Source organism: Trachinotus anak, unplaced genomic scaffold (genome assembly GCF_046630095.1).
Source record: "Trachinotus anak isolate AG129_WGS33_773 ecotype Australia unplaced genomic scaffold, CSIRO_AGI_Tana_v1 ptg000023l, whole genome shotgun sequence".
In the NCBI taxonomy this organism is placed as follows: domain Eukaryota; kingdom Metazoa; phylum Chordata; class Actinopteri; order Carangiformes; family Carangidae; genus Trachinotus; species Trachinotus anak.
This window is the reverse complement of record NW_027273874.1, coordinates 629,218-640,783: the sequence shown is the minus strand read 5'-3', so window position 1 is coordinate 640,783 and position 11,566 is coordinate 629,218. Positions and strand designations below refer to the sequence as shown.

Sequence of the window (11,566 nt, the reverse complement as noted above, 5' to 3'; positions counted from 1 at the left end):
CTAATTTTAATGTAAATGTACTAACATAACTACGAACTCTAGCACCTAAACTTATTGGCAAGCAGCAGTGGAATGTTTTAAAAAAACAAAACAAAAACAATCGCTTCCATACAACCAACGTTATAAAGTAAATTTATTGGGTTTTTTCGATTTTAAATATTGTTGGTCAAAACATGTAGATGTCTAATATGGCCATTAGAGGGTGTCGAACATCAGACTGATAAATAAGTAAATGGAATAACAATTTTAAATACCAAAAATTTATTTTGATCCTTTTCAATTATTGGTTCATAACTTAAAACCAAAATAGTTATTAATTGGCAAATGTAATAATATTAATTATTGTTTTTTTTACTTTGACCTTTAGATGGACATTTGAATAACACAATAAAATAAATTTTTAATCGCTTTTTTTCCCAAATACATCTATTTATATCGATTATAATTGAAAATTGTAAAAGTCACATTACAGACTCCATAGTCTAAAAGTTCAAAATATCACATATTTTGATAACATGTGATCAGTGCTAACTGCTTTCATATTGTGCATCAGTCTACATTAAAATGTTCCAGCATAGTGTTGAATGGAAAACAAACATGATTTGTAATCTCTTTATATATCATGGTACCAAACCAGTTTACAACTGTACATAAGGGAAAAAGTCCCATATATAATCCAGCTCTAGAAAACCTCAACACACACATCAACGCTGTAGTAATGTTATAAATAATTTACAAGAAAAACAATATTGCCTTACATCTTTACTGTACATACATTATGTCTTCACATGTATATTTTACAATATAATATCCGTATCACCTACATAGAAAGAAAATGTATTGACAGATATCAAAATAAAGTGAAGAATATGAGACAAAAATAATATATTGACTAAGATGAGTAGCTCTACACAACACAAACCAAATTATGTCTTTATAATTGCACTTTCAGTAAAAATGCCTAGATGCACACACACAATAGAGAATACTAATAAAAATGATGAGATTTTAACCACTTCAGTGAGTTCATTAGGGAAAAAAACAAAACTTTTCAAACACAATATTTTGAAAGACAATGGCCAGACTGTTGTTTGAGTGAATAAAAAAAAAAAAGACAGACTTCTCTGCTTTGCATTATTTATGAAGTGTTTTCCACAGTAAATCCCAGTCTATATGATACAAAAAAAATAAACTATAGCAGCATTGAGATTCTGTTCATGATAAATACAAACCCATTAGTTATACCCAGGCAAACAAAACTCGCCATGCACAATATGGAAGTATTATGCAGAACCATTAATTTGCCTTCTCTAACATAAATCTTTTAATACGGAACTAGCCTGAAATGTGCAGCGCTCTGAGTAAGACTGGATGAAAAGTTTTCCCTAAATTTGAACATACTGAAAAGAGTTTTGCGCAACTATATGTGGAATTACTGACCACTGAGGAATAAGTGAGTGTAAAAATCATCTTCCAGCTTCCTCTTCTCCGCCACCCTGTTCTCCCAAACAAGGACAAAGACAGCATACTGCATGTTATTAGGGATGGTCTGAGTGAGCTGTGAAATGCTTCTGCTCTGGGGGTTTATTGGAGCTGGTGACTCAGCTCAAGACTGGCACATCTTCCTCCAAGTTTGCCTGAGGCTCCGGTGCTGACATAATGACATTTAATGAGTTGCCCTAGTCCACAAAGGAGACCAAGATTGAAATGTTGCTCCTGATCCTGTGCCAGACATTTCCAAGGAGGCCCCATCTTTCTGTTGCTCCATGAATACGGTAACAGGTCTGAATCTAAAATACGTGGACACTGGGCAGATGACATTTGCTGGGATTTGGGTATATGCAGACTGGCTGAAGCAACTTCCAAATGAAATCTGCATTTAAAAGATGGAACAGAACAGAGAAGAAATCCCACGGTACGTCTGAGAGGGTGTTTGAGGAACAGTCAGGACTGGAAAAAACCCCTCAGAGTTATATTTCTTGCAAACTTTACAGTTTGATGTGGTGCGTCGGTCTTGTGCAGAAACATCCTGCTGAGATCAACAGTTCAGTAATGAAGACGTCAATGAGGCGTCCCCTTTCGCCTCAGCTCCAGAGTGTGCAGGCCCTCCTGCCGACCCAGGGCGTGCTGCGTGCCGACTTTGTGGGCCGTCTCTGTGGCAGTGATGTCAATCTGGGCGTACTTGGTGGAGCTCTTCCCTGGAAAGACACAAAAACGGATCTTCTGAACTCACTGTAAGTCTAATATTTGAATATTCATTACTGGGGGATTCACATTTTCTCTTATTTGTTTTCTTGCAGAGATTTAGAAGAAGCTTGATACCACTCTTATATCGGTAAGATAAATAATTGAATATGAAGCTAATGCTAACAGCTGATTAGCCTAACGTAAAGGCTGGAGAGAGAGGTATACAGCTAGCCTAGGCTCTGTCAGAAGGTAGACCCCTGCACACCAGCGGTAATTAACATGTGCTCACGTTTGCTTAATTAATACAAAATGAATACAAAACTGGAAAGATAAAAATGCTACGTTGTGGTCAGGTGGGGGTTAAGTGCCAGACTATTTCTTGGTCACTGGCAGTGACTTACCGGACACGTTTGGAGACTCAAATTCTTGCACAGATTCAAAATAAGACAGAACATGATCATTAGTTAGCTGCAGCGGTGCAAGCTTGACTTAATTGGCAGATTTTGTGACCTTCAGACAGAGCCAGACTAACAGCTTCCCTGTTTCCAGCCTTTATGCTAAGCTAAGAATACAGCATTTAGACATGAGTGGTACTAATAAAGACATGAAGCCTATTGCTAAAACATTGAACTATTTTGAACACAATTTTGAATCTATGAATCAATTTTGAATCAATGGTTTTATTGGCAAAAACTCACTGCCTCTAGCTTCTCAAATGTGAAATTGTTCTTGTTTTCTGAGACTTCCTTTGGGTATAATATAAGTTGTTAATGATAATATTTGTCATTCTACTCATTTGGGGGGTGTTGGAGGTGATAGAAAATAAATTACCTTAAAAAAAAAAAAGAATTTTAATAAACTAAGTATCGTTCAAACAAACATGACAACAGAGAGAAGACAGTGAAGCAGATCTCTGCCCTCATTTCCAACCTGATTGCTTGAGGTATGTGACCGAGCCTCACCACACAAAGCAGAAGAACATGCAAATGATGCAGCTGAAGCCTTTGAAATTCCCCTCATGCACGGCCTACCATATGCACGTCACGAGCATTACCATAATTTAGTGCCCACCCTTGTGTGAAAATCAAATAAGCAAGACGTCAGGATGTAATCACAGCAGCATACGAATGAACGTCACCAAAATTTACATCACGGTATTGTTGTCTCCTGCTGGAATTATGTGTTTTACAGTCCCATAAAGTCGAGGAAATCAAAACCAGCTCTTCACAAAATATCAATAGTCCCTGGAGGCGGATCCCATTAGAGCCAGTGAATTCACAGCTGTCATCTGAATGCCCTGTGACCCCCCCTTCAGTGGCGAGATAGGACACCCCCCGCTCCCAGGTGACAGATTAATGAGCCCGCTTGCCAGGATATAAACTGCATTGCTGACATCAGATATTAACCTCTCTTGTGTCAGAGCTCGAGCGGTCCTCGTATTCCTGAGGGCAATGACGCTAATAGCCGACTTGTCTGTCAATTACAGCTCACTACTGCGTCTCCGATGACAAGGACTCAGCTGCCTTTCAGCGAGACGAGACGAAATCGGCCCAATCGTTTGGGAGCGATTCCCGTAACTGACCGAGTAAAATGGAATTACAGAGCAATCATGTTCCTGGAGCGACTTTTCCTCCTCACCTGATATTGATATCCTAGTTTATCTGAGATATCTGCAGGATTTGAACAGAAAACGTATTCAATGCTGTGCAGATCAGAACATAATCAGAAATGAGAAAACCTTGTACACACTAAACAAAGACCATGGGGGCACAGCTGAGGTCATTTTACTTACATTTTAATCAGCTCAGGATATGGATTTTCTTTTAAAATCAAACCTTTGCATAAACAATCTGCCATTACAAGCTAATGGGAATTTCAAATGCTAATAAGATGACAAGTGCTCTTTACATGAGCAAATTGTATCATCGTTGTATAATTTTGTGCAACGACAGTGTATTAATTTGAGGTTTTGTGTGTCTGTCTGTGTTAGCCAGCAATATAAATCAAATATATAACATATGGTGGAATTATCAGAATAGAAATACAATGATAAATCATTATTGACATTACCCAAATATTAAACAATGTTCTAGGGCTGGGTATGAGCTTATTAAGTTTCAATACTAAAGCAATACTATAAATCCTACATATATATTTTTCTTTCCATGTAACATTAGAAGTTAACATTTTTAAATGTTAAATGTTGGCTTAACACAAGCAGCCACACAAGAACTTACTATAAATAAAATTCTCTAAAAGATTCAGTCTTTAAAAGAATCTGAGCATTCATCAATTTTCTCATACTTTTCTTCTGTATGAACAGAATTAAATGATTTTATGAAGCATCGTGTTATACAAAACTCAAAGTATATTCTCCTCCACTGACTGTTCAGCACGGCTGCTGTTTAAATAAGGTAAAATGCTGGATGGTTCACACAGGATGATCTGGAGCACATCATTGATGCTTTAGAGACAAACCGTTTGGAGATTTTACGTATCAGAGGTTATTTCAGATGCATCCTTACTCTGAGCTGGTAGATGTGTGACGGTCCCTCGGGTGCCAGGCCCCGGCTCCTGCAGCTCCAGCTCCATGTAGTTGAGCTGCTTCTTGGACGTGGGACTAACGGGAATATTCACATATGTCACCCCTTCGTTGCAAGGCCTTTCAGGAAGTGGTGCCTCAGGAGGGAAAACAAACACTGCCCCTGTCAATGCAAGAGCAAAACTGTTAGTTTAGCTCAGGTGGCATCTGTGAGAGTTTTTTTTTTTTTTTTAAATTGTGAGGATTTCTTTTTATCAACATAATCCCCTGAAGAGATCAAGAGCAGCAAGTAATTTATCCTACTGACAGGACCTGTCTGTGTAGCCACAGTCTGATAACTTACACTGATCTATCAACAAGTGAAGTATGTCACTGTATTTTGATTTTGATTGTGTTTTTTTTCTACAGTAGCTGTGTTTATTGCAATACAAATATGCCACTTCAATGCAACATTTATTTTGAAAAGATAAAGAGTAACAGCTGGCATTTTTAAGATTTATTTTAAACAGGATGTGTTTTTGTCATTATGACCTCAATTAAAAGATAATAGTAATGAAGAATTAAAGGATATGACTGGTGATATTTTTAACACTTTGTCACTATAACCTTAATCAAAAGCTTGATGATCTCCCCTCCAGGCTACGCAACTCTTGAAGCTCATGTGTTAATTAGAGTTATTCACATACAGACATCTGCAATGAAGTGACAATATTCTGTTTCAACAGCAGAGCACAGATAGGCATTGGCAGTAACACTGGAACACAGTGTATCCCACTGAATTGCCCTTTTCCCCCAGAGGCTAATTATGCATAATTAGCTCGTAGGCCCCAGAGATAAATTATTACATACATTATAGTCATTTTGTGCTATGGGGTAGTAAAACCCTAACTTATTGCCCTTTTAATTAAACCATCAAGCCATTTTATCAAGTCTATCATGCTGCTGCAAACTGTGTGTAGAGCTCCATGTCTGATATCCAATTCCTCGAAAGCATTATGGGGACTTTTCTGACTGATATGTAATATTTAATGTTTTCAGCAAACATCCTGGTTATTTTTACAGCAAAACTTGAACAGGAAGACGTGCATTTTGATAAAAATAAGTCTGCAGCCTGAGATTTTTATTTTTACTGCAATCTTGAAAAAAATTCAATTCAATTAGTAGTAGTAATAGTAATAATAGTTTAACTTTGAACTGATGCTGAACAGAAGCAGTATTATATTCTGGGTAAAAATGCTTCAAGAATCTATGCGACTGATCAAACAGTGCAGTCAGCAGAAAAAGGTGCCAAGTAAAACTAACAAGAAACGTTGCCTGAACCCACAGGTTTTCCTGTCAAACACACAAATTATAGCCACAGTGGTGCCTAAAGTGCGTTATCCGTGTAATTTATTGTGCTTGATAAATGGTTTCCAGTGACAACAGGAAGCCCCTGTCGGCTTAACCTGTCATAAACCTAAAAGCCAGCCAGGATAAAGAGGCACAGAGTGGAGTTCACTGCTGGCTGCATAAATGCTGTTTAGCAAGATATCTTGATACCGAATCTGAGCAACCATAGAAAAAATATGTGCATGTTTGAGCTCTAACATGTACCTTTTATGTCCGTATCTACAATACCAGCAAATACAGCTACGACCTTTAATAACAAGTGTAAGTAGAGTCAACGATATGTGAGGAATTTATGTAGATTGAACACTTCTGTTCTCCCCTGTGACTAATGAAAAGCAGGACATCCTCCATTTCTCCTGTAAGCATTTTTAGGGATGTTACTTGTAAACAAATAGAACTGAGACATAAAGGAAACAAATAAACTACAGGCAGAGATTAAAACCTGTGTGTAATCAGGTTTCAAATGTTTAACGATCCAAAAAATTAAACAGGAATTAGAGGTCACACACTGTTACTTTTGGTGTTTGGTGGGATTAAACACCCACGTGTATTATGTATGATGAGTATATATTCAAGATGAGCTTGGACACTGAACAGGCATGTGCTTCTTGTTATGGCAGCCTGCGCACATGTGCTCACATGTTTGTCGGTACGTACAGTCCATGTGCTCATGAAGTTTGAGCTGAATTCAGACTCGCAAACATGGACATAACAAAATTTACATCACATGGAGCCTTGTGGCCACACAGATGAACTGAGCTGGTTTAAAATCATCTTTTAGGTGTAATATTACAGCACTGAGCTTTTCTATTGTTAACAAACGTCCTAAAAACAGACTGCGTTTCTCCACATTTCAGAATTTCTAGACTCTTTTAAACAGAATTCACTTTGCTTGCCATGCCAGTACAATATATTATATATCATTATCAGATTTTTGAAAGTTAAAATATTGATATCAGCTTCAAAAATCCTGTGTCAGTTCAGATCTAATGTAAAACAACATTCAGTGGTTGGATTCGTGTCGAGCAAATCCAAACAATCCAATAAACACGAAGAGCTCAGGCTCTCACTGAGATACTCCTCTTGAGCAGCAGCCCTTCATAACAAAACAAACCTGATATATAGTATATCAATAAAAACACCTCTCATCTGAGCATCATTTATGAAGATTAAAGAGAATATCTAGATCACAGAAAACTGAAGTTATTGCTACATTTTCTGCCAAGTGTTTGACAATCCCAACAACAGTCGCACGTACAACAAGTAAAAGAAGTTCAGCTGAGGGCGTTCACAGCTAGAAACACTAATGAGGTGATCTCTACAACACAGCAGTTATTATACACCTCAGACAGTAAATAGCATTTATTTATTCCTGATAACAGATACACTGTCTGTAAAATGATGCAGAAAATACATTGTCATAGTTTCAACCTTCACCGTAAAGATGGTGATGGATTCATAGGTAACTATACAGTAGCAGCTGTGTTGTAACTACACTTTCACGTGCTGGGTATTATCTAACAGTAAAGTTTCCACCTGCGATCATCTCTACCTAAATGGCAGCAGCAGTGGCCATTACCCACAGCTCAGCAGCATGAACCCCTGGAGACACACATACAATCAGTGAGAAGCCATTAGACAACGGCAGAGTTGCCGTGGTTGCGGTCTTTGGCAACGTCTAAGAGGCCTGATACCTAATTGATCAGACACCAAAGCAGCTCTGGCTGTAGTGTGGTGTTTTATAATGGCTGCCATTACAACAGTGGGTTTGCCCACAGCTCTAAGGCTGGGGGACTTTTCGATAATACACTTTGAGAAACCTCTAGGGGACGTGTTAGAGGCAAAACCTGGCTGAGCTTAGTGACCCGAACTCAACAACGTCAACTGCTTTTTGAGGGAAGCATGGGTTCATTGACAGCCGTGTCTTCTGGGAAAGAGACTTGTTCAAGCTGGTTTTCCATCTTTCATATGTTATTGTAGCAGGCAGATGTCAAGTACTGCTTCTACAACACAGGTCCAAGTTTATGCAATGTCATATTATCCTTCAGTTAAGATTACATTAAAAAAAAAAACTTAAATATGAACAGAAAATTATCAGACTTCTTTTAGAAATGTTATTAACATGCCAAAAATTCTTTGTGATGAATATACTTTCTCCCCAGTCGCATCTGTCTACAAGGACTTCACTGGAATAAAACTATCTCTTCTGAGATCCCATCATTCGTTCAAGAGGCCAGCCCAACCGGCAGGAGTCACTACCGTACAGACATAAATAATAATCCCTCACTGGCTTCCCACTTGCAAACTTCTTCATTAAAATGCACGACCAAGCAAAAGGTACCACTGCCAGGGACTGAACCCAGATCTCTTTGATGTTATCAACATTACAACCACCAATTCCCAAATGTTGACAGTTTGAGGATAAAATCATTTTTACCCCAGTATAGGGCTGGGCGATATGTCGAGTTTTTAATTTATATCGATATTTTTTCATGCGCGATAGAGAATTATGTCATATCGTTTATATCGATACAGCGCTTATTATGCCATAAAGCAAGACGTAAGTTCATCACTGTCAAACTCAGCTTCTCCCGGCCTCTCTCTACGCGCATGCCATGACGCCCCACCCCTCACAACACATGCCACGACCCCTCACCTCTTCACTACCTACATGGCCCCACCCCCACCCCCCGCACACTGAGTAGACGGATGGCGGCGTAAACGAGATGGAGACGGAGAAGAGCAAAACGGACGCAGGGGACGACGAAGAACTGGTTAGCAAAAGAAGAACAACTGGCTCGGTAATTTGGAGGTGGTTTGGATTTAAAGTGGCAGATGTGGAACAGAAAGACGCGTTTTTTTTTAATTAATTTTATTCAAGAAGTTTCTTAATTTAATATATGCTGTTTTTTTTCTGCACCATTTAATGTGCATGTTAATCCTGTGCAGCTGCTGAATGTTATTAAAAGTGGCTGGCCCATGTGGCTTCAAACTAGGACTGTCTGCTTTGTTATTACACGGAAAAAAATGTCGATATATATATCGTATATCGCCATTCAGCTAAAAAATATCAAGATATGAATTTTGGTCCATATCGCCCAGCCCTACCCCAGTAACAATGATGTATACAACAGTAATTCTGAATACACCGAAACAAAACTGAACCATGCCCCTGAGACTCAAGGCCATGGCACGCTTGAAAACAAACTGGTTGAACAATGAAAATAGAAAACACCTGGTCAAACGCAAAATGGTGTTTCTACAACGCACTGAGAAAGACCTTCACTGACGGCCAATCTATTCATGACAAAATTCTCACCACTATAAACCACATCTACAAACCAACCAATAATAAGACATGAAATAACCAACAACAGTTTGACCAGGACTATGTTGGAAGTAGAGCAGCCAAAACCTTCTTTTTGTTTTGCTGCATTTTAAAAACATGACAACAAATGGAAATTCATTCATCACTTGGCTCTGCTTGTATTTTTCTGTCTGTTCTGGATAGAATATAGCACTATGATTAACCAGGTATTCATCATACAATCTGACATAACTCAAAATGTAGACTGGACTGTTTAACATAGATCATGACCAATGTTTTATTAGACCTATCTTGCACAGAGTCACATGCAATAAACCTAAAAAACAGCCAATTATTGAACAGTGTATCAGAGCTTTAAGACTAGTACCACCTATGGTTAAAGTGTCCCACCAAAAAACCTTCATGACTACACAGAAGAGTCTGAATACGTGTGAGAATATGGCACCAAAATAACTTAATATGACCTAATCAATCTCAGCTGCACTGGTTTATTAAATCAGGAGCTGAAGCGGTTTTAATATGAAGTTTAAAAATGCTACAACATCACAGGAAAAACTTTGCTCCTGGTGCCATCAAGCCTGAGTCACTGGACTGACCACTTCCTGCACGTCCCCGTCCATTAACTGCCTACTGAGGCAGGATGATGGGAAAGATGACATGGGAGCCGAGCTCTGTGTGTAGCTACATGAACATGACTGATGGGTTTGGTGCCACATTGTGACAGCTGCTGGGACTTTGTAGAGCAGGTGTGCATTAGACTGGGGGCATGTTTGTGGGTGTAGGATGCTTAAGTGGTCAAATGTCCCCTGACAATTGTCCTCTCACTTCACATCAGGGCAGGTATCCCGTCACGCATCACTGCACTCTGTTTGGTTACGTAGCTGTGTGTTTCATCTTGACACAATTGGCTCTTATGTCGCTCAAGCTTATGCGTTACATAAAACGCAGATGAAGTGATGAATGTTCACTCTGCAGTGAGCCCTCTGCTACGCAACGAAAAGGAGAGGTCGCTGAACCAAGTCCTTTATTCTAAATGACATTAATTGCAACACAAATTACATGTGACTCATACCTGTGCGTGCTTGGGATTCATCTGACAATCACAGAAATTAAAGTCATTTCAACCGTCACCTCTGCTTGACCCCAGATTGTGCCTTGTTATTACATTTAAGTCACAGAGCTAAGATTCCGTTTTTTTTCCTTTATAACACAACCTTATATAACATACTATGGAGATCATTTAACAACACTTACTGCTCTCAGAAGCCTCAAAGACTCATTGAGAACTTGAGAACAGAAATTATTCCATCTGTCACACATTTAATGCAATTTTCTTTAACCTAATTTCTAATTAGAAAAAAAAGACAGTGGCCAGAAGTGACATGTTCTTAACACACTGTTATGTCTGAAAATATAAAGAAACCAGTGGACATTAATTTAGACAAATATACCTCATCCAACCTTATGAACAACATATGAAATAAAGCAGCAGCTTGGGAAACAGGTTAATGATTAAGTCTGGTAATATTCAGTTTTTCTCTAAACTGATCCTACCAACAAGAACTCTGTCTCATAGACTTCTGTTGTTGTTGTTTAGCTATTAAAAACACATCTAGGGAGACATTTTTATTCATTACCATGAACAAGGGCACTGTCATTTATTTTGGGTAAGATTTTTTTTTTTTATTAAAAATCAAACTGTATATTTGCACCCAGTTTAAAAGGATCTGCACCTTTAATAGGAGTGAATGGGCCTGAAGCTGAGAGCCACAGACGAGCCGGTGAAGTCAGAAAGACTATTGAGATACTGCTTTTAGTCTTTGCACGGGGTTTGTTGACAAAAACAAAAATATGGAACATTACCAGCCTCACCCTTTAAAACTCTTGAACATTGTCATTGTGAGCATGTTAGCATGCTAGCAATTGGTACAACACTGCTCAGCCTCACAGAGTCACTGGCATGTACAGTGGACACAGCAGATTTTTGATTCACATCCAGAAAGTCTGTGAGGATTTTGGAAATTAAACTTAGGCGAGCTACCTTCTGGGACTTTGAAAAAATGCCTTAGAAAAAACAGATGCTTAGTTGTCCAACTCAAGTGTAACAATAATATATTAAA

General features: G+C 38.5%; 1 protein-coding gene across 5 annotated transcripts in view; it reads right to left on the bottom strand.

Moving 5' to 3' along the window:
- Nucleotides 1-253: 253 nt before the first annotated feature.
- The window catches only part of LOC139607310 (protein Dok-7-like), a 36,907-nt gene continuing 25,594 nt past the window's right edge, over nucleotides 254-11,566 (bottom strand). For all 5 annotated transcript variants that reach the window (XM_071460081.1, XM_071460082.1, XM_071460083.1 and 2 more), the window contains 2 exons: nucleotides 4,713-4,892; nucleotides 254-2,198 (listed from right to left, as the gene is read on the bottom strand). In XM_071460081.1, coding sequence (XP_071316182.1) covers nucleotides 2,062-2,198; nucleotides 4,713-4,892 — 317 coding nt within the window. In that variant the 3' untranslated portion in view covers nucleotides 254-2,061. The remainder of the gene's footprint in view (nucleotides 2,199-4,712; nucleotides 4,893-11,566) is intronic.